The sequence below is a fragment of the Mirounga angustirostris genome, unplaced genomic scaffold (assembly GCF_029215605.1).
Source record: "Mirounga angustirostris isolate CCGP_5_RB_7025 unplaced genomic scaffold, mMirAng1.0.hap1 SCAF_12, whole genome shotgun sequence".
Taxonomy (NCBI): domain Eukaryota; kingdom Metazoa; phylum Chordata; class Mammalia; order Carnivora; family Phocidae; genus Mirounga; species Mirounga angustirostris.
The window spans coordinates 12,668,923-12,696,126 of NW_026991720.1; the positions used below are offsets into that span (position 1 = coordinate 12,668,923).

At 39.8% G+C, this 27,204-nt stretch overlaps 2 protein-coding genes across 2 annotated transcripts in view; one reads left to right on the forward strand and one right to left on the reverse strand.

Moving 5' to 3' along the window:
- Positions 1-27,204, reverse strand: part of TAS2R4 (taste 2 receptor member 4) — a 45,552-nt gene extending 18,348 nt beyond the window's left edge. The window contains exon 1 of the mRNA XM_064574869.1: positions 26,825-27,204. Coding sequence (XP_064430939.1) covers positions 26,825-27,054 — 230 coding nt within the window. The 5' untranslated portion in view covers positions 27,055-27,204. The remainder of the gene's footprint in view (positions 1-26,824) is intronic.
- Positions 11,152-19,785, forward strand: PRSS37 (serine protease 37). The gene is made up of 7 exons (XM_045865192.1): positions 11,152-11,252; positions 14,482-14,572; positions 15,049-15,100; positions 16,787-16,928; positions 18,133-18,386; positions 18,945-19,081; positions 19,645-19,785. The coding sequence occupies exons 1-7, from the start codon at positions 11,152-11,154 to the stop codon at positions 19,783-19,785; spliced, it is 918 nt and encodes a 305-aa protein (XP_045721148.1).

Below are 27,204 nucleotides of genomic sequence, written 5' to 3' on the forward strand. Positions count from 1 at the left end.
TTTCTGGTGGAGTCTTTCAGGTTTTCTATATAGAGCATCATGTCATCTGCAAATAGTGAAAGTTTGACTTCTTCCTTGCCAGTTTGGATGCCTTTTATTTCTTTTTATTGTCTGATTGCTGTGGTTGGGACTTCCAGTACTATGTTAAATAACAGTGATGAGAGTGGACATCGCTGTCTTGCTCCTGACTATAGAGGCAAAGCTCTCAGTTTTTACTCATTGAGGATGATATTAGCTGTGGGTTTTTCATATATGGCCTTTATGATGTTGAGGAATGTTCCCTCCAACCGTACTTTGTTGAGAGTTTTTATCACAAATGGATGTTGTACTTTGTCAAATGCTTTTTCTGCATCTATTGAAAGTATCATATGATTTGCAGATATCGAGCCACCCTTGCAGCTCAGAAATAAATCTCACTTGATTGTTGTGAATGATTCTTTTAATAGATTCAATTTGCAAGTATTTTATTGAGAACTTTTGCATCCATGTTCATCAGGGATATTGGCCTATAGTTCTCTTTTTTAGTGGTGTCTTTATCTAGTTTTGATATCAGGGTAATGCTGGCTTCATATAATGAGTTTGGAAGTTTTCCTTCTATTTTTCGTTTTTGGAATAGTTTGAGAAGAACAGGTATTGACTCTTCTTTAAATGTTTGGTAGAATTGTCCCTGGACTTCTGTTTGTTGGGAGTTTTTTGATTACTGATTCAATTTCTTTGGTGGTTATCAGTATGTTCAAGTTTTCTATCTTTTTCTGTTTCAGTTTTGATAGTTTATATGTTTCTAGGAATTTATCCATTTCTTCTAGGTTATCCAATTTGTTCACATACAGTTTTTCATAATATTCTCTTATAATTATTTGTATTTCTGTGGTATTAGCTGTTATTTCTCCTCTCTCATTAGTGGTTTTATTAATTTGGGTCCTTTCTCTTTTCTTTTTGATAAGTCTGGCTAGAGGTTAATCAATTTTACTAATTTTTTCAAAGAACCAGCTCCTGGTTTCATTGATCTGTTCTACTGTATTTTTTTTTTAGTTTCTATATAATTTATTTCTGTTCTAATCTTTATTATTTTCTTCCTTCTGTTGGCTTTAGGCTTCATTTGTTCTTCTTTTGTAGTTCCTTTAGGTGTAAGGTTAGAGTGTTTGAGATTTTTTCTTACTGCTTGAGGTAGGCCTGTATTGCTATATACTTCCCTCTTTGGACTGCTTTTGCTGCATCCCATAGGTTTTGAACTGTTTTGTTTTCATTTTCATTTGTTTCCATGTATTTTTTTATTTCTTCTTTGATTTCCTGGTTGACCCATTTATTTTTAATAGCATGTTGTTTAACCTCTATGTATTTGTGGTCTTTCTAAATTTTTTCTTGTGGATAACTTCTAGTCTCATAGCATTGTGATCAGAAAAGGTGCATGGTATGATTTCAATCTTTTTGTATTTGTTGAAGCCTGTTTTGTGACCTAAAATGCAACCTATTCTGGAGAATGTTCCATGTGCACTTGAAAAGGATGTGTATTCTGCTGTTCTAGGATGGAATGTTCTGCATTTATCTGTTAAGTCCATCTGGTCCAGTGTGTCATTCAAAGCCATTGTTTCCATGTTTATTTTCTGTTTAGATGATCTGTTCATTAATGTAAGTGGGATATTAAAGTCCCCTACTATTATTGTGTTATTATCAATTAGTTCCTTTATGTTTAATAATTGTTTTATATATCTGGGTGCTCCCATGTTGGGTATATAAATATTTACAATTGTTATATCTTCTTGTTGGAGTGTCCCCTTTATTATTATATAATGCCCTTCTTCATCTCTTGCTATAATCTGGGATAAAATCTAGTTTGTTTAAGTATTGCTACTCTGGCTTTCTTTTGACATCCATTTGTGTGATAAATGTTTCTCCACCTCCTCACTTTCAATCTGTAGGTGTCTTTAGATCTAAAATGAGTCTCTTGTAGGCATATAGATGTGTCCTGTTTTTTTAATCCATTCTGCCACCCTGTGTCTTTTGACTGGAGCATTTAGTCCATTCACTTTCAAAGTAGTTATTGATATGTATTTATTGCCATTTTATTATTTGTTTTGTTGTTGTTTCTGGAGATTTTTGATCCTTTCTTTTTGTTGTCACTTTTTTTCCAATTTGGGCTTCTCTTGCTTTGTCAATTTATGTTTCTGGGTCCATGGGGTTTTACCTGTAGACGATAAGTAATGAAGGAACAATAACTTACACAATATCCCCCACTAACTATGACAGTGTCTGGCAGGAACTCAATATGTATGTATTATACAAATGAATTAGTGGGTTGGAATAAAATTTACTTTGTGTGCAGGGGTCCACTGGGAGGCTCTGAAATTAATAAAATGGTTTTCTGAATCCATATGTGAAGCAAGTATCATCAGAAGACTAAGAGTTAATGTTATGTATATGTGTGTGTACTTTTTTTCCAAATTCATATATGCATACATTTATTTTAAAAAGTATTTCCTGAATACTTGCTATGTGCCAGGCAACATACTGGATGTTAAATATAAAAAGGTATCCAAGATAGAAGTAGATTTTGCCTCCATGAAATGAGGGAGATAGACAACAAGCAAATAAGTACATAAATGGATAGTTATAAATTGTGATGAGAAAGTAACAGTGTTCCATGAGAAAGCACAATAAGAAAGAGTAAATGAAGAATCTAATTTAGTTTGGGTGTGCAAAGAAGTACTTGCTACGTAAATGACAGGTAATCTGAGACAGAAAGATGAGAAAAACCAGCCATGGGAAGAGCAGAAGAAAGAGATCTTCAGGAGAGGAACTGCACATACAAAGGCTCAAAGAGGAGTTAGGACTAGGAATGCTCAGGAATCTGAAGAGAGCCAAGGAGACTGAAGCATAGAGGCTGAGGAAAAGACTGGCCCACAATGAGCCTTGACAGGAGGCAGGGAGCTTATCAAGCAGGGCTTGAAAGCCATGCTCAGGAGTTTAGATTTTATTCTGAGTGTAATAAAAATCTATTAAAGAATTTGAATATACAAATGTTATGTGATCCAATTATTTTTTTAAAAAATCACTGGATTTTGATTAGAAATGGACTGGAGGGGCATCTGGGTGGCTCAGTCTGCCTTCGGTTCAGATCATGATCTCAGGGTCCTGGGATCCAGCCCTGCGTTGGGCTCCCTGCTCGGCAGGGAGTCTGCTTCTCCATTTCCCTCTGCCCCTCCCCCTGCTCATGCTTGCTCTCACGTGCGCTCTCTCTCTCTCATAAATAAATAATCTTAAGAAAAAAAAGAAATGGATTGGAAAAGGGCAAGAGAAGAGACAGGCTTACTATAGTAGTGATGTGACTTGCACTAGAGTGGCAGCGGTGGAGATGAAGAGCACGTAAGTGGGTGGATGGACACAAGATCTACTTCAAAGGTAAAGCTGACAGGAAATCCAGTTAAACAGTATTTTAATAAGATACATATTGCTTTAACAAAGATAGTGAATTCACCTTTTTGTCATTACATAAGTATTCGATCAATAATTATCATTCAAAGAGTCAAAATATTTTAAGACTAAAAGAGGTTCTCATGCTCAAAAAGTTTGGAGAATGCAGATAATCTTCACATTCCTTCTTACTCTAAAATAATCCAGTGCATAAATTAAGTCTTATTTAACCCACGATCTATTCCTGACCCCAGACCATCTCTCATTAGCTTTAAGAAGTCTGCACTACTACTAGCTCCATCTTACCTGCAGCAACAAGACAGAGTTCCTTCAAGCCACTGGGACTTCCAAGGAAAGCTGAGGAACAGGTTTCTCCTAATCAAAGCTGAGTTATATGCCAGGCTGAGGCCCCAACTAAATATTGGTCATTTACTCTAAAAATGCTCAGATTTCTTTCCATCAAAGCCCTGATGCCCTAACTCACTTTTGACCAAGCTTTACAGTCACTGATTCTAAGAACTCATTAGAAACTTACACATTGCGTCCTTACCCCTGCGTTCCAGTCAGTACCTGCCTGTTTTACCTTCTCTCTCTACCTGAGTTAGATTCCTTTATTCATCATTTTAATTATGTTCTTATTACTCCTCAGAGATCCCTTGTCCTAATGTCCTTGAGTTATATTTTAACTGGGCAAATTTTAACTCCATATTAATGCAACTACCTGCCTTCACTGTGTCTGCAGTTTTAACTTCCTTAATTTGTCACAGGCAAAGAACACATTAACAACTTCCTCCTCCTAGAAACAGACTCCTCTGACTGGTATAAATTACATTTTTAATTTCTCCTGCCTCATAAGGTACATTACCAGGCTCTCATCTTCTAGCAGTCCCTAAAGCATTAGAGCTCAATTTTACATTTGATCCAGGAAGGAGTAGCCACATTCCCCACCCCCAGCTCTTCACTTTTATAACTAAAAACCCCACACAACAAACACAACAAGCACAGGAAGACTCTGAATAATGGAAAGAAGAAAGTGGACTGCCTAAGGAACCTGGGGACTTAAAGAACAACATAATACTAACTTCCCTGGGTATTCTCCTTACATCTCATAGATCCAAGATAGGGCACTGGAGCAGAGTAGCCTATAATCCAGAACCACCAAAAAGCAAAGACAAAAAACAAAAAACAAACAAACAAAAAATTTTAAACTCCAAGAAAAACCTGCTCCCCTTAGCCAAAAGAAAGGGGAACGAGTAGTCTAACACAAAGGAACTCTTTTGGACAACACCCACCCTACTCTAACCAAACAACAGTGGAAAAATGCCCACCTGCCATGGTTTCACCAAGGCTGAGTAGGGGGCTAATATTCCACCCTCACTCTCAGTGGAAGCAGGCAATACTCCAGTTCCTCAACCAGGGTAATATGAAGGGGGCCCTGGGGAAAGCTGAGCCTCTGCACAGTGACCAGGAGGCTAATGGAGGCAGTCTGAGGCAAACATAACAGTACTCTGCTTCCTTCCCTCCACCACACATGGCCCTATGTCCCCAGGACTCAGCAGGTTGCCAAGCTTTCACCATCATTTGACAACTAGATTGAACAAGACTATGTAAGGCAGAGCTACTCAGAACCTTGTTTCCTCCATCCCCTGGTAAATGGAGCACAGTAGGGAGGTGAGTTTCAATTCCCACCCTTCAACATGGAAATGTGCTGGTAAATACAAAACTTCAATTCACTTCACCCCTTCTTGGTGTGAGCAGAGCCCAACAGGGAGCTAAGCTTCCACCCCTATTTAGTGGCAACAAGTGATATGTGATAGAGCTCCACTTCCACCCAAAAGATGTCAAGTAGTTGAGGGGGAAGGCTAACTTCCAGCCCACTCATATTCAATGAGGTAATGAGGCAGCACTCCACTTCTGCTGGCATGGTGTAAGCAGCTTCAGAAAGAGGCTAAACACTGACCTTCACCAAGACCTGCACACTACAACTGAATGGAGGTAACTGCCTGCTAAAAAAAAAGATTAAATAGGACCCGGAGTTTCATAGTGTAATATCCAAACTAGGAAAATTGAGGATCATCCATCATACCAAGAACCAAGAAAATCACAACTTGAATGAGAAAAATCTCATGACTAAGTTGTATGACTTGTATGACTAAGATGACAGAATTGCTGACAATGATTTCAAAGCACCAATCATAAGTATAGTTCAAAAACAAAACAAAACAAAAAAACCTAATGCATCTGTTAGCCATTTGTATGTGTTCTTTGGAGAAATGTCTGTTCATGTCTTCTGCCCATTTCTTGACTGGATTTTTTGGTTTTTTGGGTGTTGAGTTTGGTAAGTTCTTTATAGATTTTGGATACTAACCCTTTATCAGACAAGTCATTTACAAATATCTTCTCCCATTCCATAGATTGCTTTTAGTATTGTTGACTATTTCCTTTGCTGTGCAAAATCTTTTTATCCTGATGAAGTCCCAATAGTTCCTTTTTGCTTTTGTCTCCCTTGCCTTGGGAGATGTGTCTAGCAAGAAGTTTCTGCAGCCAAGGTCAAAGAGGTTGCTGCCTGTGTTCTCCTCTAGGATTGTGATGGATCCCTGTCTCACATTTAGGTCTTTCATCCATTTTGAGTTTATTTTTGTTTATGGTGTAAGAAAGTAGTCCAGTTTCATTCTTCTGCATATGGCTGTCCATAGAATGAAGAATGCCTTTGATGGGCTTACTAGTAGATTGGACATGGCTGACAAAAGAATCTTTGAGCTTACAAATATATCAATAGAAACCTCCAAAACTAAAAAGAAAGGAAAGAGAGAAAGAGAGAGGGAGTGAGAACAAAGACTTAAAAAGACAGAATAGGATATCCAAGGACTGTGAACAACTTAAAAAAAAAAATGTGTAACATATGCATAAAGGAAATGCCAGAAGGAGAAGAAAGAGAGAAAGAAATGGAAAAATATTTGAAACAGTAGGACTGAAAATTTCCTCCAAATAAATGACATATATCAAAACACAGATCCAGGAAGCTCAGAGAGCACTAAGTAGGATAAATGCAAAAAACAAAACAAAACAAAACAAACAAACAAACAAAAAAACACCACCAACAACAACAAGCAAAAAATTGGACCAAGGCATATCACTTAAGATAGAAAATCAAAGATAAAGAAAAAAGTCCTAAAAGAAACCCAAGAAAAAAACACCTTACCTGTGGAGGAACAAAGATAAGAATTACATCCAACTTCTCCTCAGAAACCATGCAAACAAGAAGAAAGTGCAGAAAAATACTTGAAGTATTGAGAGACAAAAAGCACCAACCTAGAATTCTGTACCCTGTGAAATTATCCTTCAAAAGTGAAGGAAAAATAAAAACTTTCTCAGATAAACAAAAATTGAGGGAATCTGTTGCCGGTACACCTGCTTTTTAAGAAATATTAAATAAGACCTTTAAGAGAAGGAAAATAATATAAGTCACAAATTCGGTTTTTCATAAGGAAGGGAAGAGCTTCAAAGAGAATAAGTGAAAGTAAAAAACTTATTTTTTATTCTTAATTGATATAATAAACAACAGTTTGCTCAAAATAGTAATAGCAGCAATGTATTCAATGATGTATGCTTACATGTACACATGCTCATATACAAGTGAAATGAATGACAGCAATGATGTAAGGGAAAGGAGAGAGAAATCAGAATTATTTTGTTATCATACGTTACTCATACTATCCATGCACTGGCATAGTGTTTTTGAAAGTGGACGAGGATTAACTGTAAATTTATATTACAAACTCTAGGGCAACCATATAAAAAATTTTTTTCTGTTTTTTCTTTTTTTTTATTATGTTAATCACCATACATTACATCATTAGTTTTTGATGTAGCGTTCCATGATTCATTGTTTGCGTATAACACCCAGTGCTCCATGCAGAACGTGCCCTCTTTAATACCCATAAAAAAGAAGTATAATGGATATGCTAAGAAAGGAGAGAGAATAAAATAATATAAAATACTCCATTAAAATCACAAGTGGCAGACCAAAAAAAAGTGAAAGACAAAAATAGGAACATAAAACAATAGCAAATATGGTGGATATTAATCCAACTATATCAATAATCACTATGAATGTCAGTAGTTTAAATACATCAATTAAAACACAGAGATTGTCAGAATGAATCAAAATATAAGATCTAACTGTACGTTGTCTACAATAAACCCACTTTAAATTTTTTTTAAGTTTTATTTATTTAAGTAATCTCTACACCCAACATGGGGCTTCCCTAAGATCAAGTCGCATGCTCCTCTGACTGAGCCAGCCAGGCACCCCTAAACCCACTTTAAATATAAAGACATATAGACCAAAAGTAAATGGATGGAGAAAGATATACCCTACTAACACTAATCAAAAGAAAGCAGGAGTAGCTATATTAATTTCAAACAGAACAGACTTCAAGGAAAGTTATCAGAGATAGACAGGCATTACTACATTATAATAAAGGGATCAATGATCCAAGAAGACATAACAATCCTTAGTATGCAGGTGCATAATCACAGAGAATCAAATTATGTGAGGTAAAAGCTGATAGAACTACAGAGAAGAATAGATAAATCTATCCTCCTGCTTGGAGACTTCAATACCCCTCTATCAGGAATGGACAGTTCCAGAAGGCAGAAGGCAGAAGTCAGGATATCATTTAAGTCCACAGCACCTTCAACCAACTGGATGTAATTGACAATTATAGACTGCCTTTGTAAAAACAACAGAATACACATTCTTCTCAGGCTCACATGGAACATTCACCAAGATAGACCACATTCTGGACCACACAACACACCTTAACAAACTTAAAAGAATAGGGAATCACACAATTTCTGATCTTAAGCCACAATGGAATTAAACTAGAAATGAATAACAGAAAGATCACTGGAAAATTCCAAAGTACATGGAGTTTAAACATACTTCTGAATAACCTATGGCTCAAATGATAAAGTGGACCTCATCAAAATTAAAAACAATTGCTTTATAAAAGACCCTCTGAATAGAGTTTAAAGACAAGTTATAGACTGGGAAAAGTATGTGCAAACCTCCTAGCTGACAAAGGACTTATATCTAGACTGGATACATACTCTCAGACTCAACAGTTAATAAAACAAATAATCTAATTAGAAAATAGGCAAAAGGCAAGAACAAACACTTCACTAAAAAGAATATCCATATGGTAAACAGGCACATGAAAAGATATTTGACATCATTAGTCACTAGGAAAATGAACATTAAAGTATAAATAAGGTATTACTATATACCTAACAGAACGGCTAATATGAAAAATAGTGAACTTTGGTGACAACACTAAAGGCTGACAGAAATAGAGAAAATAGTTCACTCACACATTGTTGGTGGGAATCTAAAATGGTACAGCCAATCTGGAAAACAATTTGGCAGTATGGTATAAAACTAAACATACAATTATCATACCACCAGAAATTGCATTCTTGGACATGTATCCCAGACAAACAAAAACTTACTATCACACAAAAACGTAGCAGCTTTATTTGTAAAAGCCAAAACCTGAAAACCACCCAAATGTGCTTCAGGGGGTGAATGGTTAAACAAACCAGCGTGCATCCACATCCCAGAGTAACAGCATAAAAAGAATAAACTGTTGATATACACACAACTTGGACAAATCCCAAGGGAATTATGCTGAGTGAAAAGAGCCAATCCTAAAATATAACATACTGTATATTCCATTTCTGTAACATTCTTGCAACAACAACATTACAGGAATGGAGAACACATTAGTAGTTGCCATGGCTTAGGGAAGGGGCAAGGTGTGGAGGAGGGAGAATGTAATGGTGTGTCCATAGAAGGGCAACAGGAGGGACTTTGCAGTGATGGACTGTTCTGTGTCTTCAAAGTAGTGATGGATGCATAGACCTACACGTGTGAAACTGCATAGATTTAAATACACACACATGTAAAAATGAGGAAAGCCAAATAAACCGGATCGTAACAATGTCAGTTTCATGGTTTGCTATCTTTTCGTGCCATAGTTATGCAAGATGTTACCACAGTGGAAACCAGATGAAGCGTACATGGTACTCTACACATTTCTTGCAACTTCCTATATATGTATAATTATTTCAAAATAAGAATTTTAAACAAAAAAAGGCAGTTAGAATTCTTCATAGTTCTGTCTTTTACACATTTCCATAAACTCTTTTCAAATAATCTTTTCTACCATGAATTCAAATCCTGTCAAAATTCCCAAAGTCCAAAATCTGCATCCCAGCTCAGACTCGGGTCATGAGTTCCTGACCTTTACATTCACATGGACATCTACATTTGATGTCTCAAAAGTACTTCCAACTCAGTAAGTCAAAAAAGTAACCTGTCTCCTTCCCCAAATACCTCCTTGTCCAGTGTCCCTGATTTCCATAAATTGTACTACCATTCACCCAACCAGAAATCTGGATAACAGCCTTTACTTTTTCCTACCCCTCATTCCTCACATTCAACTGATCTCACTATTACCTCTGGTATCCTTTTCCTTTATTTCAGATTCATCCTAGTCCACTCTGTTGCCTGGAGAGTTGCAACAGTCTCTTAAATTTCTCTCCAGATCTTTCCCACCCATAACCCATATCTCTACCCAAAATCAGTCTCCCTACTAAAGTCATGTGAAGCTTTCTAAATCCTAAGTGTGGTAATATAACTCGGATATTTAAAACTCTTTAAAGGATTCCTATTACATCCAGGATCATTTCTAAAATTAAGGCTATTAGACCCTCTACTATGTGACTCTTAATCGACTTCCTTCCTCTGTGCTCCAGCCACACAGATGGTCTTTTAGTTAACATGTCACACCTCATGACCTTCACACTTACTGAAACGACCTGCACCTCTGTCTGAAACGACCTACCCACCCCCACCCCCCACCCCACTTAACTTGGTTAACTCCACTCAGTCTAATATAGGTTTAGGAAGCACTGATGTCCTTAAAAGACAGACATTTTTCTCATGTTGCACATATGGAAACTGAGGCTCAGAGAGGTTAGGGTATTTGTCCCAGGCCATATAACTGGGTAGAAGAGCATAATTGCCTAATTACAGAGCCATACCAACTTCATTAGGGCAAGTTACTTAATTACTCTGTCTTAGTTTCCTCACCAGAAAAAATGAGGACAATAATAATACTTATCTCACAAAGTTGTTAGAAGAATCAAATGAGTTAATATGAAGAGAGCAGTGTGTGTTATAAAAGCACTATATAGTTACGTGCTTTCATGGTGGCAGTGGTGATGGTGATTATTCTTATTATTGCACATTACATTTTAAAGCCCAAGAGCAAAATAAACCCTTTCCTTTTGACCCTTACAGCAGAACACCTGCTTTTTTGTTTTCTATGTCTTTAATACATTCCTATGCCCCCTTCCAGGCTCCTATCTCCATCCTCCCTTCTGGCACACCTCCACGTTTAAGTCCAAGAACTTTATAAGACATTGGGAGGAGGTTTGAGCCCACAACAGAAAGTTTTAGTTAGGGCCTACCAATGACTGAGCCTGTACAGAAAATGAGTAATGTATCACCCATTTCCCTAACTTTGACATCCTTCATCCACAGGCTCTCTCTCCCCAACACAGAGCCACAGCCTCACCCCCCCAACAGAGTCCTAATAAACTTGACAAAGAGTTACCTTCAGTCACTCACCAGTCACCATCAGCAAGGTTAATAGAATACAATTCATGTTGATGCCTGAATCCTGTGCTGAGGATAAGGATGTAGTGGAAATTAACAGGCACAGAGAAAGCACAGAATTTGTATCCTGCTTGGGGTTTCTGGACAGCAGAAGGTACAGGTGGAAGAACTGAGGATAAGGATTCTACAAAAGTCTGTCATCTAGCGGTATCTCCTTCCACTCTCTATCCTCGGTGTGAAAGCGGTTCACCAGTCACAGCCGCCCACCTGTCAGTAGGCACGGAGATCTTCTCAGTCTAACTGAAGCCTGCCCTATGGGAAGATGAGGTCCATGGGTCTGAACTTTATCTACCTCCTCTTAGGGAAAAGAATTCCAAAGCAGGAGTCAAGTAAACCTTCTGTGGAGTTAAAAGTCATCCCAAGTTCCTCCCCTAGCCTCTCAGTTCTTTTCACCAGTTCCTTCCCCACAATGTGTGACTAGCACCCCTCCCTCTACATGTCCTATTGACCCCCTTCCTTTCTGGGCTACTCTGATGAAGCAGAGCTGTGTCCCACCCTCCTGTGTGACACTGCCCCCTCCCTTTTATGCAGGGAGTGCCTAGCCCACCCATCCTCAGAACTGCTTCATGTACAGGGCCTGTCTCACAACTACAAATACCATTTGAACAAAAGTTCCCAACCAATACCAACATGAGTGGCTCTTGTCAGAGCTCCAAATCAGTTCTTACTACACTGCCCTCCTGTATGCAGTTCTCTCTCTCTCTCTCTCATTCTATCCTTTCTCTGTAGCTGCTTTTTTCAAATTGATTTTTGGTGGAAGAATATAACAAGAATATTACCTAAATAGAAAAGCAGTTAGATGACAGAATGAACCAATAATAGAATTAGAGTCTCTATAAACCTGATGGTTTGTGGAATGAAGCTAGAAGCAGATGTGTCTCCGTGTGTACAAGGAATCTGAAATAATACTAATAAAGAACTTAATAACGAAAAAATTACAAACATGAGGAAATGTTGAGGATCAAAAACACACACACACACACTCACACACATCCATCCATAGAATTCTAAAGCTGTTTTTTCAAACAGAAAAGAACAGCTTTAAGAATGATGTCCATATCAGATATCAGTATCCTAAAAGGGAACAACTGGAGCACCTGGATGGCTCAGTTGTTGAGTGGCCAACTCTTGATTTCGGCTCAGGTCATGATCTCAGGGTCGTAGGATGGAGCCCTGAGATGGGCTCCGTGCTCAGCAGGAGAGTCTGCTTAAGGATTCTCTCTCTCCCTCTGCCCCTCCCCCTGCTCTCTCTCTCTTTCTCTCAAATAAATCTCTTTTTTAAAAAAAAAGATTTTATTTATTTATTTGAAAGAGAGAGAGCACAGAAGGAGAGGGAGAGAGAGCACAGAGGGAGAGGGAGAAGCAGACTGCCTGCTGAGCAGGGAGCCCGACATGGGGCTCAATCCCAGGAGCCTGAGATCATGACCTGAGCTGAAGGCAGCTGCTTAACTGACTGAGCCACCCAGGCACCCTTCAAATAAATAAATCTTTAAGAAAAAAAGGAAAAAATAAATGGGATTGGCAAACTACAGGAATCACTCAAAAGCTAAGGTAATATAAAAAGGTATTAGTATTAAAACAAGAAACCCCACACTTGAAAGTAGTTTGCTAGGCCTGAAAAAAAGTGTGTGGGGCAGGGTGGGGGGGGGGGGAAGAAGTTGAGGAGAGAGGGTTATGAGGACAAGATGGGATGAGGATCAACGGAGGCCCCTAAAGCATGCTAGGGGTTTACTCTACAGGCAATTGGGAACTACTGAAGAGTTTTTAAAAGGACACTGAAATGATTTCATAAGCATTTTAGAAGGAAAAATAACAATTCTAAATAAAAAGGAGAATGTCAAGTTGAGCAACACCAGATGGGCACATATATGAGTTCAAGCATGACAAGATTATGGCCTGGATTAGGATGACAGCAGTGAGAATGGAAAGATAAGGATGGATTTAAGACAGTTCTGGAAGTAGGATGGTTTGAGGTTGAGTGGTGAGAAAAAGAGAGAAATCAAACAAGTGGTAGGTAGAGTTATCTCCTAAAATAAGAAAAACAGGCAAAAGAATGCATTTGAAAAGCTGGAGGAAGAAAGAGTAAAATTCTGACATGCTAAATTTCAGGAACCTAAAGCAGATGCAAAAAAATGGTTTCTAGGAGGGGGTGCCCGGGTGGCTCAGGATCAAGCATCTGCCTTCCACTCAGGCCTGGGATCGAGCCCCGCATCGGGTTCCCTTCTCAGTGGGAAGCTTCTCCCTGTCCCACTCCCCCTGCCTGTGTTCTCGCTCTCTGTCAAATAAATAAATAAAATCTTTATTTAAAAAATGGTGTCTAGGAGGCAGTTGTATATGTGGGACAGGAGGTCTGGGCTGGAGATACTAATTTGAAACCCATAGACAGGTAGTAGTCCCCAGTACCAGCCTCCTCCAGAAAATCTGTTGTCTTTGGAAAGGCCTCAAACTCCCCTCCTGGTCCATAAGCTTTTCAAAGAAATCTAGGCCCAACAACCTCAGAGTAAAGAATATCTCTCTCTCAAGTTTCACCTCTGTTAACTAATCCTACCCTCACCACAGAAAACCTTCCACAGCTCCATCCTGTCTTTGAACCTCAAACACACTTTGTAAGCCAGCCCTACTCCCCAGTGGACCTCTGTGTTGACTGCGAGGGACAGGAAAGTATGCACCATGTCTCTTTTTCTTTTCACACTTCAGGGAATTTGTGTGAGGAAATGTATTTTTGCAAGATCTAGGAATGCCAGTTGATCAGCTGAAGCCTGGAGCACATGGTTGAAAAGCTATGTGTCTCCAATAATAAGACCTAGATTCTATTTCTAGTCTCCCCAATCATGTGTGTTTTTGAAACACTGATGTAAATTCTGTTTCAGTTCTATTATCTACAGATCAATGAAAAAATGATACCAGCCTTGTCTCCTCTTTGTAGGCTTGTTGTTCCATTGGAATGAGATTATGGGCTTAAGAGACTTTGAAGGGCAAGAGTGATACAAAGTATAATTAATTTTACATTTCAACTGATCCGATATAAAATCACCACTGGCAGCATCTATAAAGAATTTAGCTCAGTGCCTGGGATTTGGTTAAGTGCTATTAGTGAAAGTGTTCTTGTTAGAGTATGCTCTGAATTATCCAAGGATGACCCTAGCAGTTTATTATTGGCTGAGAAATCTTTTCATTAGGTAAAAAGCCCTGACAGGTCCTGCCTTCTAAATTGTCACCAATACACAGTAGGTCCTAAATTTAATATAACCTAGAATATAGACCATTCTCCAACTGTCAAAATAACTGTTCTATGAGTGCTTTTCATTTCCATGTGTCCTTAGCTCAAAGCTGGTGATCAGGACAACAGAACAAGTTGGTGATGATGGCTCAATGATGAAACAAACAGTGATCACAGGGAAAGATGAAGGAAGTGTAATAAAGATGGGAGGGGCTAAGGAAAAGGATAAGTATGAGGGGGTTCAGAGCAAACCCGGGGACCCCACTTGAGCTAAGGTGGCGAGTCTTATTCCCCACAGCCCTGGCCTCAGAAACCCTATATGGAAGATAAGTCCTGAGCCTAGAGCTCCCTTTCCCACAGATAGCTGATTGAGGCAGATGGGCTTTTAGGGACAGCAGGTAGAGGGACCTGGACCTGGAAGTCTAAGAAACTAGGCTTTTTTTCCTTCCCTGAAAGACCCAAGAGAGGCACAATCTATCTTCCCTGGAGCAGAAGGGCCTTCATCTGTCTTCCTGGAGCCCTCTTCCTCCCCCCTGTTTTTGCCCAGAGCTGTTTTCCAATCCCATTTCATGTCCCCATACCTAACCATATCCACTGATTCTACCAGGCGTTCCCGAGGAGAACACTGTCCTGAGAGTTTCATACTCTGCTGATCTTCTGCATCTCGCAGGGAAAAATCTGGACTGCTATGAAATTTATCTTCTATTTGGGTATCCTTGCTGGTATGTATCCATGACCTTCTACTCTGTCCTATAAGGCACAGGTTAATGTAGGCTGGAGTAAGGCAGACTGGGGTGTGCAGAGGGTACAAAAGAAGAGCCTAAGAAAACCAGTCATGGACAGAACTAGGTATCTCCCCTCCTAGACCCCACACAAAGGCTCTCAGGAGGCTGAGCCCACTCTTCCAGTGCTAAGCTACTGAGCAGGTGATGGTGCTCACTTGCCTTGGAGAATGCTCGACAATGAGTGTTCCCTGTGGTGATTCCAAAATGTGGGCCTCACCCACAGAGCAGGTCCCAGTGGAGTCACAGGGACAGAGAACTCATTTTGAAGTCTGATATCCCCCCTGTTTCAAAAGTTAAGAGACTCTGAATGCAGGGAATGAGGAAGGTAGAAATAAGATCAAACACAAGGACCTCCCTCCCTCACTCCCTGACTTCCAGGAAGTCCTTCTGATGGCAGAATGTGCTGGTGAGGCATTTCCCACCACTTCCTGACTGCCTGTGTTGCATCACTATTAGCTGTGTGGGCTTGGACAAATTAATTAAGCCATCTGTGCCTCAGTTTCTTTTGTCAAAATGGGGATATTACTCCCTATATTATAGAGATGTTGTGAAAATGTTAAATAAACCCATGGAAAGCACTTAGAACAAGAGCTCAGTGCCTCTTGTCCTTACTAATAGGCCACTTTTTTCCCCTTGGGATTGCTGTGTGATCATAAAAGGGTGTGGGGAGGTATAGGCCAGGGCTCGGGAAGGACTAATGGAAGAACCAAAGACAGCCGAGGCAAGAACAGTACTTTATTTCTGACACTACAAGCAGCCTTCCTCCCTATCTTCTCACGTGTTTTTTTTTAATAATTCACTACATGTTCATATTAAAAATTCGGAAATATTAAAAAGTAGGAAAAAAGAAACATTGTTCATAATCCCACCTCTCAGTCAACACATGCTAACACTTTAAATTTACTCCCAGGCTTTATTTTATTCACTTTTGCATTTAAATGGTTTATTTTTTCCTTTGCTTGTTTTTAGACAATTGGATTACTGGATTAATGTATATATTTATTATTATTATTAACTTAATGAATGTTTATCAGTATTTCCTTTGTTGTTTAATATTCTTTATAAATATAATTTTAATATATGTGATGTTCCCTATGTTGATGTACTTTTTCATTTCAGTGCCCTACATTACTATACTGGACATTTATATTTTTAATGTTTAGCTATTATAAATAGTGCTAAAATGAGCACACATTCATAATTTTTGTCTACATTTAAATATTTCTTTAGAATGGATTCTTGGGGTTGGAATTATTAGGTCATAGGTGATGCACTATTTACACTCTTGATGCCTATTTCTAAATGTTTTTCAAACAGACAGAATTAATTCATGTCCCTACATGCAGTGAAAGAGAGTCTCTTCCATTGTACTTTCTTAGATTTTAATAGTATCAACATTAAACCAAAAAGTATTATTATAAATATTAGATAAAATGCTATGTCATTCTTATTAGAAAAAGAGGGTCAAACATTTTCACATTTCCTGGCCAGTCGATTACTTCTTTAAAATTGCTCATATTCCTTTTCAACTAGGAAACTGCTGATTGTCTTATTTGTCTTAAGACATGTCTTACCTACTATTAAGAATGTTCTATATATTAAGAATACTGATTATTTTCCCAGGGACACTTTTCTCTGCTCACTCGTCTGTGCAGAAAGAAGACCATGCTCCCTATCTGGTATACCTCAAGTCTCACTTCAACCCCTGCGTGGGTGTCCTCATCAAAAACAACTGGGTGCTAGCCCCAGCTCACTGCTACTTACCGTGAGTGCTGGGAACCCTCCCCCCCACCCCCGGAAGCAGCTGTGATTCATTCTACATCAGTGGTTCTCAAATGGAGGCAACTTTCCCTTTCAGGGTACATGTGGCTAAGTCTGAAGATAGTTTCAGTTTGTCACAATGCACTGAGGGGGTGCTGTGCTCTTGGCATCTATCTAACAAATAGAGGCCACAGCGAGAAGGCCACTGAACATCCTACAGTGCGCAGGCCAGCCCCCACAACAATCACCCAGCTCCAAATGTCAGTAGGGAGGAAACCCGCTCCACAGAGCATGCCTCCTCAGTTCTTTCAAGTTTTTTACTGACAGTATGAATGTGTCTTATCACTTAAGGGACCAGCAGGTAACTGAGGGTGCATTCGAATTGGACAAACCGAGAATAGTTCAGTGCCCCCAGGATTAGTATTGGAAAGGTACAGTTACTACCCCTAGGCCTAAGGGGGCAAGAGGAGAGAATGGTTACAAGAAGGGGAGTGTGGAAGGGTGGGGAGGAGAGAGAGAGAGGAAGGGAGGAAGCACTGTGTGGAGGGATGGCCTGATAGGAAGCCTGGTGTGGCAACCCTGTGGGAAGGTAACTGGGAGGATAAATACTCCAACCTCATTCTCCCTCCTATTACTGCCTGGTGCTTGCTATCAACAAAACCTAATCAGAGAACAGAGGACAGGAGAATCCATTGATTTAATCTACATATATCACCTCCCAAAGGTAGAGAGCAGGATGAAGTAGGGTTGTGAGTGGATCTGATGAAGTAAACAGAGCTCCAACACTCCGGTCATCCCATTCTTTTACATCCACCAGAATGCAAATGCCCAGTTGGATAGGCTGGAGCTGGAGCGGAGGGAAAGTAATATTTCTATGCCACGCACAATTGTCCTCTCTACTACATTAAGGATACTACATGAAAACACAGTGGTTAAAAGCTCCCCCTTTACCGTGTGACTGTGGGTGAATTACTACTATGTGCCTCCATTACTTCACCTGTAAAATGGATTAAAAATAGAATCTACTTCATAGTTTTGTGGTGAGTAGTGAATGAGGTAATCCAGACTCCAGATAAAGCAACTGGCACAGTACCTGACACATTGTAACATTCAATATCATCTTTGACGACACAATGATAATGATGACAATGATCATGATGATGATGGTGATGGTGACAGTGATTACTTCCAACCCCTTCTCCCTCCAGAAACCTGAAAGTGATGCTGGGAAATTTCAGGATCAGAGTCAGAGATGGCACAGAGCAGGCAATTAACCCCATCAAGATTATCCGCTACTGGAACTTTAGCCATAGCAACCCCCAGGATGACCTCATGCTCATTAAGCTGGAGAAACCTGCCAGACTCAATAACAAAGTCCAGCCCCTTCCCCTCGCCACCAGCAACGTCCGGCCAGGCACCGTCTGTCTACTCTCAGGTTTGGACTGGAGCCAAGACAACAACGGTGAGTGTACCCCCCACAGCAAATCAGTGGAGGAGCACCATGTCCACATAGCTGAGAAGAGAGGAGAGGAGAATGGGCAGAGACCACGAGTGGTCTAGCAAGAAGAGACCCACCCACAAGTCCAAAGCTCCTCCCTTCCCAGGAAGTTGACACACCACTACCTCCTTGAGGCTTCAGCTGCAGGAGTCACCAGGCCATCTGACTCTGAACAGAGGCCACACTGTTCCTGTCAGAGGCAGGATTCCCATTGAAGAGGCTGTGCTCCTCCCTTGCATATGGCTCATTTTGCATGTAGAAGAACCTCAGAGAACCTGAGTCAGGTCACCTCTTATTCCTCCAAGACTGGACACAGAGTAGAAAGGAAACTCTGTTTCTTAAAGAGACATAAAGGCTATTTTTAAATCCTCTAGATTAACTCTCATAGCGATGCACAAGATCATTCCCTTTTCTCATTCCTTTTCTCTTCAGACATACACCAGTGGAAATAGAGGGTAGTGGTTGGAGGGGCTACTTAACAATGGCGAACAGGAAGGCTTCTTCTATCCTGTCTTCCCTCAGGCAGACACCCTGATTTAAGGCAGAACCTGGAGGCCCCTGTGATGTCTGATAAAGAGTGTCAGAAAACCCAACAAGGAAAAAGCCACCGGAACTCCTTATGTGTTAAATTTGTGAAAGTCTTCAGCCGAATTTTTGGGGTAATCTTTTTCTCTATATTCAGTTTTCATTTGCTTGTATGTGTCTAGTTAACCAATCATGACAGTAAAAAAAAAAAAAATTAGAACACCCTCATCCTCTCACAATTTTTTTGAGTATTTGATAAGTCTGCAGCAAAGCCCCCATTGTCCTTCAGTAATGGGCCCTCCTTACAGATGTCCTTATTCATTAAAGCGTGTCATGCAGCACCTCCACTTTGCTAGATTTATTATTTATTCTTATAGCTGCAGGTCAAAATGGGCTTAAAAAAATTCAAACTTCACAATGGAAACTGGCTTCACCAGTCCAGATAAAAATGGGGTTTGACTCATTTTACATGTGAGTTCTAGAGAGGTTTTTCTCTGACTTTCTCAAGATGAAACAAGGCTAGAACTCATCTAGATCCAAAGCTAGCCAGCTTCCTGTCTCCTGATCCAGTGCTCTTTTCATGACCCAGCATGCTACCCCTGGGCAGAGCTCATCCATGTTGGGGACAAGAGGGCTCCTGTGACAAGATCTGATCATCTCTCTCTCTGTCTCCCTCTCTCTGCATGATCTCTGGTAGGAGGTGGCCGTCGCTACCGTGATCTGCAAAAACAAGCTCCAGGGGATCGAGGTTGGACACTTCATGGGAGGAGATGTCGGAATCTACACCAATGTTCACAAATATATACCCTGGATTGAAAGCATCACTAAAGAAAAATGACACCTTACTACTCCCTCTGCATCCCACTGGCTTTGTCATTGACTCTACAAGCCACTACTTTCTCCAAACTCAAAATAAAATTTCCAAATGGAAATGCATTACACCAGTAGCCTATGTTTTCTTGGTTGTGTCTCTGCCCATATCCCACCATGATGTGAAGAACCAAGAACAAAACATGAAATGAGCACTTATCACACTGTACTAGGATTACATCCATTATCTCATTTAATGCTCATAACAAATCCTTGAGGTTATCTTTCATTCCCACCTTACAAATGAGAAAGTTGACAATAAAAAGAGTACTTAACATTATCTAAAGCTGATAGACATCACAGCCTGGAATGGAACCCCCAAATTCAGATTCTCAATCCCATGCTCTTAGCCTCAAAATTATAGGGGGGTCCATGGCATCAAGACAGCTAGTAAATGGGTAAGAAGTAAGAGAACTTTAGGACAGGGTCAACTGACATAAATCAAAGGAAGCCTGGCAGCTCCAGAACAAGGTGAAAAACTCATCTAGATCCAAAGAGAGTATAACCTCAGGGCAGTAGAAGATTCCAGAGGCAGATATGGCTGAGAGGAGGTGAAGGAAGGGCAAAAATTGGGCTTAGCCACAGACCATGGGATTAACAAAGTCAAGAAAGTGGGCACCAGTCCTCCGGTTGAGAACTTGGTATAGAACTTGAGAACTGAGAACTCCAGGTGTCTCAAATCTGGAAATGATAGAGAAATTCTGTATATCCAAGACATTGGGGAATACAGGACAAGGATGGGTAAAGTAATCTCCTAGCAGACATAGACTGAGGAAAGAACCACACACTATCGTTGGACAATATTTTCTATTTCCTAAGTTTAAAATACAATCTATACTTTAGAGACTTTTGTGTTAGGGAGAATAATGGCTCCCTAAAAATGTCCACACCCTAGTCCCCAGAACCCATTAATATGTTATTTTACATGAAAAAGGCAGCTTTGCAGTTGTGACTATGTTTATGCATCTTGGGATGGGAAAATTATCCTGGATTATGTGGGTGGGACCAATGTAATCACCTGGGCCCTTAAAAGTAGAAGAGGAAGACAATATTTGGCCAGAGAGACGTGACAACAGAAGAGGTAGTAGAGATTCAAAGAATGAGAAGGACCTGACCAGCTACTGCAGGTTTTGAAGATGGAAGAAGGGGATTACAGGGCAAGAAATATGAGTAGTCTCTAGAAACTGAGAATGAAACTCAGCTTCCGACTAGCAAAGAACTGGGAACTTTAGTGCTATAATTGCAAGGAACTGAATTCCGACAACAACCAAAATGGGCAAGGAAACGGATTTTCCCCAATAAGAAACACAACCTGGACAACACCTTGATTTTAGCCCATTGAAATTTGTCAAACTTCTGACCTATGGTACTGTTAACATAATAAATTTGCATCAGTTTAAGGCATTTGTGGTAATTTATTACAGCAGCCATAGAAAACTAACACAACTTTCAAAACACATTCCCTAAAAGAACTGCTTTCCATAATGTTTGTCAATTGACCTGAAAATAAACTCTAAACTCATCAAAATGGCATCCAAACCTCCTAGAGACCTCTCACCCTGAAAGTGATGCACCTCCCATCCCTGAAAGGGATGGGGTGGCTGGGTGATGGACATTGGGGAGGGTAGGTGCTATGGTGAGCGCTGTGAATTGTGTAAGACTGATGAATCACAGACCTGTACCTCTGAAACAAATAATACATTATATGTTTTTAAAAAAAGAAGATAGTAGGAAGGGTAAAATGAAGGGGGGGAAATTGGAGGGGGAGACAAACCATGAGAGACTATGGACTCTGAGAAACAAACTGGGGTTTTAGAGGGGAGGGAGGTGGGGGGATGGGTTAGCCCATTGATGGGTATTAAGGAGGGCACGTATTGCATGGAGCACTGGGTGTTATACGCGAACAATGAGTCATGGAACACTACATCAAAAACTAATGATGTAATGTATGGTGACTAACATAACATAATAAAATAAAAAAAAACTTAAAAAAAAACTCAACACCCAAAAAACAAATAATCCAATTAAAAAATGGGCAGAAGACATGAACAGACATTTCTCCGAAGACATCCAGATGGCCAACAGATACATGAAAAGATGCTCAACATCACTCATCATCAGGGATATGCAAATCAAAATTACCATGAGATATCACCTCACACCTGACAGAATGGCTAAAATCAAAAACACAAGAAACAAAAAGTGTTGGCGAGGATGTAGAGAAAAAGGAACCCTCATGCACTGTTGGTGGGAATGCAAACTGGTGCAGCCACTATGGAAAACAGTATGGAGGTTCCTCAAAAAACTAAAGATTGAATTACCATATGACCCAGTAATTCCACTACTAGGTATTAACCCCCCAAAAATACAAAAACACTAATTCAAGGGTACACATGCACCCCCATGTTTATTGCAGCATTATTTACAAGAGCCAAACTATGGAAGCAGCCTGAGTGTCCATCAATATATGAATGGATAAAGAAGATGTAGTATATATATACAACGGAATATTATTCAGCCATAAAAAATGAAATCTTGCCATTTGCAACAACATAGCTGGATCTACAGAGTATAATGCTAAGTGAAATAAATCAGAGAAAGACAAATACCATACGATTTCATTCATATGTGGAATTTAAGAAACAAAACAGATGAGCAAAGGGAAAAAGAGAGAGAGAGACAAACCAAGACAAACCAATAGACTCTTATCTATAGAGAACAAACTGATGGTTACCAGAGGGGAAGTGGGGGGGGGGGGGATGGGTGAAATAGGTGATGGCGATTAAAGAGAACACTTACCATGATGAAAACATAAAATAATAAAAATTTAAAATTGATACACACACACACACACACACATATATATACACACACATCTCACCTAAATTTCAGGGTTAAAAGCCCACTATCTATCTACATGATATAATGACATTTATTTCACCTAAGGAAACTAAGCACCTATAAGATTTTTATACCTCCACCCATAAAATACTATTATATTATACAACATTAATATTATTATATTATAAAATATTAATTATATATACATATACATAGGCACATGTACACACACACACACGCGTGTGTGTGTCTATATATGTATATATTAGCAGCCTGGGGTGGGTTTTTCAGGCCGGACATACAGTGCTTCGGACACCCTTTTGAATATTTTCTTCTTTTTTTTTAAAAGATTTTATTTATTTATTTGAGAGAGAGAGAGCATGAGCACGGGAGTGTGTGAGGGAGAAGGAGAAGCAGACTTCCTGCTGAGCACGGAGCCAATGCAGGGCTTGATCCCAGGACCCAGAGGTCATGACCTGAGCCAAAGGCAGACGCTTAACTGACTGAGCCACCCAGGTGCCCCTTGAATATTTTCTTCTTGTCTTAGAAGATAAAGCTTTATAATTGGGCATGATCCTACACTGTCCCAGTCTTTCCACCCACCTTGTGATACAGTTAAAAAAAAAAACTGGATTTTAGAATCAGAAGACAAATTAGAGCCTTGGATCCACCTTTTCCTAGTTTATGAGTCTTTTATATCTGTTTGTACCTCAATTTTTTCATCTGTATGATGGGTAATACCAACATTTTCTATGAAGTTGTGAGGAACCAATAAAACTGCATGTGAAAATGTAGCTCAGACAATATTGGGCTTTAGCAGGAAGGGAAAAATGAAGGGGGGGAATCGGAGGGGGAGAGGAACCAGGAGAGACTATGGACTCCGAGAAACAAACTGACAGTTTTAGAGGGGAGGGGGAGGGGGGATGGGTTAGCCCAGTGATGGGTATTAAGGAGGGCACATATTGCATGGAGCACTGGGTGCTATACGCAAACAATGAATCATGGATCACTACATCAAAAACTAACGATGTAATGGATGGTAACATAACATAATAAAATAAAATAAAATATTTAAAAATTTTTAAAAATTAAAAAATAAAGTTAAATGGCAATGTGCTCGAGCTATAGCTACCACACTGTTTCATACACAGACATTGCCCTGGCACCCACCCTTCATTTCAGAGAGTTCCTCTTCTTAACAAAGAGTTTTAAACATCCCTCCCTTTCCTGGATAGGCAGAGAATACAGGGAGGTGCAGGATAGTGCTTATTAGAGAGCCTATAAGTAATCATATCTTGAAGAAATAAACTCTAAAAGTTTAAATTCTTGGTTAATAAGTATTTAGTGGCAGAGCATATTGGAAGCAGCAAAACTCCAAACCCACAACATTGCTAAAAACTCTGCCCAAAGAGGACTATGGGCAAGTGCCCAAACAAAGGAATATGGTATAGCGTAAGTTTGTTGAGTAAGGCAATAGAGACACAAAACTACAGTGTCTGAAAGAATGGAGATGTTTATTTCCCATGAACAGTCCTGCAGTTAAGGTGTAAACAGTTCAGAGCTGGTGTGGCAGCACCACGGTGTCAGGAACTGTGAAGCCAACTAGGATGGATGATTTCTCCACTATCCCCAGGCAGGCACTTCATCTGCTAGTCCAAGATGGCCAATCATTCATCACACCCGGCATTCCAGAGCACAGGAAGAAGAGGGAAAAGGGGAAGGGAGGGCACACCTGTTCTAGGGGCACTACCTAGAAATTGTACACATCACTTCTCATACTCCATTGGCAGAACTTGATCACGTGGGACACCTACTTATAAGAGAAAGCTGTAAAATGTAATTCACTGCCAAAATTCTAGGTAGCTAAAAATTCTATTACTATGGAAGAGAAAGGAAAGAGAACAGATCCAGAGGGACCATGAGGCTTTCTGCTACTTGTTTAGAGTTCTTATGTCATGGTGCACATTTAACCGTCCTCACTAATCCTTCTTTCTCATAATCTTAAGATCCTAACATGATAAAAACCTTTTTTTTTTAGCATAAAATATTGACTTGGGTAATCCTTACTGAATAATGAATGCAGTCAAGATTCTGGTGTCCAGAATGGGAAAAATCAGGTAATTTGTAAAACTTGGAGATTTCTCATTTTTTTCTATTTTAATAAAGAGATTGTTATTTTAATAAGATTATTTACTTTGAGATGTGTAAATGTTACATAAGTATTTTATAAATACAAAAACTGTATAAATATAAATTATTATCTCCAATTCCCATTCAAAAACTAATCAATATTCCATCTTCAGATTTCTGTTCCTGCTGTCTCACCTCCCCTTCCCTCAAAAAAAAGTGTTCACCTGAAGAACTGTGCAGTGCCCATACAACTTAGTACATAAATTCATAAGCAGATGACATATATTCACCAAAAGTCTGATGCTCCCACTTCCAAGCTACTGGACTGGTAAACTCTTGGCTTTCCCCTGAATTCCATATCACATGACAGGGTACAATCTTTTGTAAGGTTGTGTTCAGATTGTGTTAATTTCACTATTTGGCACTTGCCTTTTTTTTTTTTTTAAGACTTTATTTATTTGAGAGAGAGCAAGACAGAGAGCATGCACAGAGGGAAAGCAAGAGGGAGTAGCACTCTTCTGAACACAGAGCCTGATGTGGGGCTCAATCCCAGGACCCTGAGATCATGTCCTGAGCTAAAGGCAGATGCTTAACCAACTGAGCTACCCAGGTGCCCCACACACTTGCTTTTGACCTCAGGCTAGCTCCCTGGATTTTGAGATCCTTGGAACTCTCCTGGATTGGGCTTCTGTTAAACTAATCACTTCCTTCTACCCATTAACCTGGCCCTTCCCTTCTTTCCAGAACAAACCTAGAAATTTAGTCCTAGAGTTTCTTGATAATAATAGCTCAGTGACTGTGACCCAGCAAGGTGAGGGTTCTTTTTCTGTACATCTGCCACAATATATACCTGTTCCCTTTCATTCTTTCTCTTTCTTCCCTTTTCTAAAACTTTTTCTTTTCTTCCATTGCTCTTTGCATCCTCTTACTATGTTTTAAGCCAGTCAACTGCCTGCTGATGACGATTCACCCATTGCTAAGCCCTTACCCAGGGCTCCTCAGCTAAACCTCAAAAATTTAACTAATGATGTGAACTATAATGTATTGCTTAATTTGGGGGAACTCCCCCTTATACTTCAGTAGCCCACGGAACAACGTGGTGACTTCCACTAGCCAGGGATGCAACACCCATGCAAACTACATGATAAGTAATGTCTTAAACAAGTTCTTTAGGGAAAAAAATGCCTAATATTTTAAATTTTTTTAATTGCAGAATAAACTGAAATATAGACACTCAAAGGCCGAGGAGGTCAGATCAGCAATTACAAAAATGAATTCCATAGACCGCTAGGAAAACTGCTAACAGAGAAAACCCTGCTCCCAAACCATGAGGTGACTCCAGCCACTATTTACTATTGAAATTCTACTACTTGTTGAAACAAAGAATCTCCTTTGCTTTTGTTTTCAGTTTAGGATGTATGAGAATAATGAGAACAGAATGTCCTGGAGGGTAAATGGTGGAAATAACCATGCAGATGGATCTGGCTCCCAAATCCATCCCAACAAAAGGGAAATAATGTAGCAGAGTAGCAACTGAATAGGAATATACAGGATGAGGAAATAGATCAGGAGCTTCATAGCACCCACATGAGCTTCAGTCTGGGGATTCCAAAAAATAGTGGCATTTTTCTGCATCTTCTGTATATGTGTCCTCAAGGAATGTATTAACAAGGAAGCAGAAGTCACATTAATGAAGAACTGGAGAAATGAGCACAAGACCAAAGAGATCACCAAAGACAAGACGCTCTTATTGATGTCACATCCTGTACCATTTCTCCCAGGCACAAATTCAGGAAAGCATGATGTCTGTCTGAGCACAACATACGGGAGAGTGGTGAAGGCAGAAATCAGCCCACAGGCTAGCAGCAGCCTGGGGATCTTTGGGGAAAGATTTCATTTCAGCAGGAGAAATACTGCGTGTTGGAAGTCCATAATCTTGATGCAGTACAAGGCATTGAGCAAGGTGACAAGCCAGAGACTAATTTAGGTCCAAAAACATCCAACACAACAGGAAAAAAGTAGATAAGTGCACTGACCTTTCCACATTTGGAGAGATAAAGAAGTAGATGATGTTGAGTAGAAACAGTCCCAGCATAAGAAACCTGGTGATGCCCAAGCTGAAGAGGATCCTATTAGAAGAGGAGATTCTGGGGCTTTTGAGCCAAGTCTGATAATTGGCCACTGCGATAAACAGATTCACAATGAGTCCTGCAAAATTCAAAACTGCTGAGACAATAATGGCAGAGAAAAAGAATATCTGAAGCATCTTTCCTCACTAAGAACTTCTTTTTTTTTTTTTTTTTAAGATTTTATTTATTCATTTGACAGAGAAAGACACAGCGAGAGAGGGAACACAAACGGGGAGTGGGAAAGGGAGAAGCAGACTCCCTGTCGAGCAGGGAGCCCGATGCGGGAC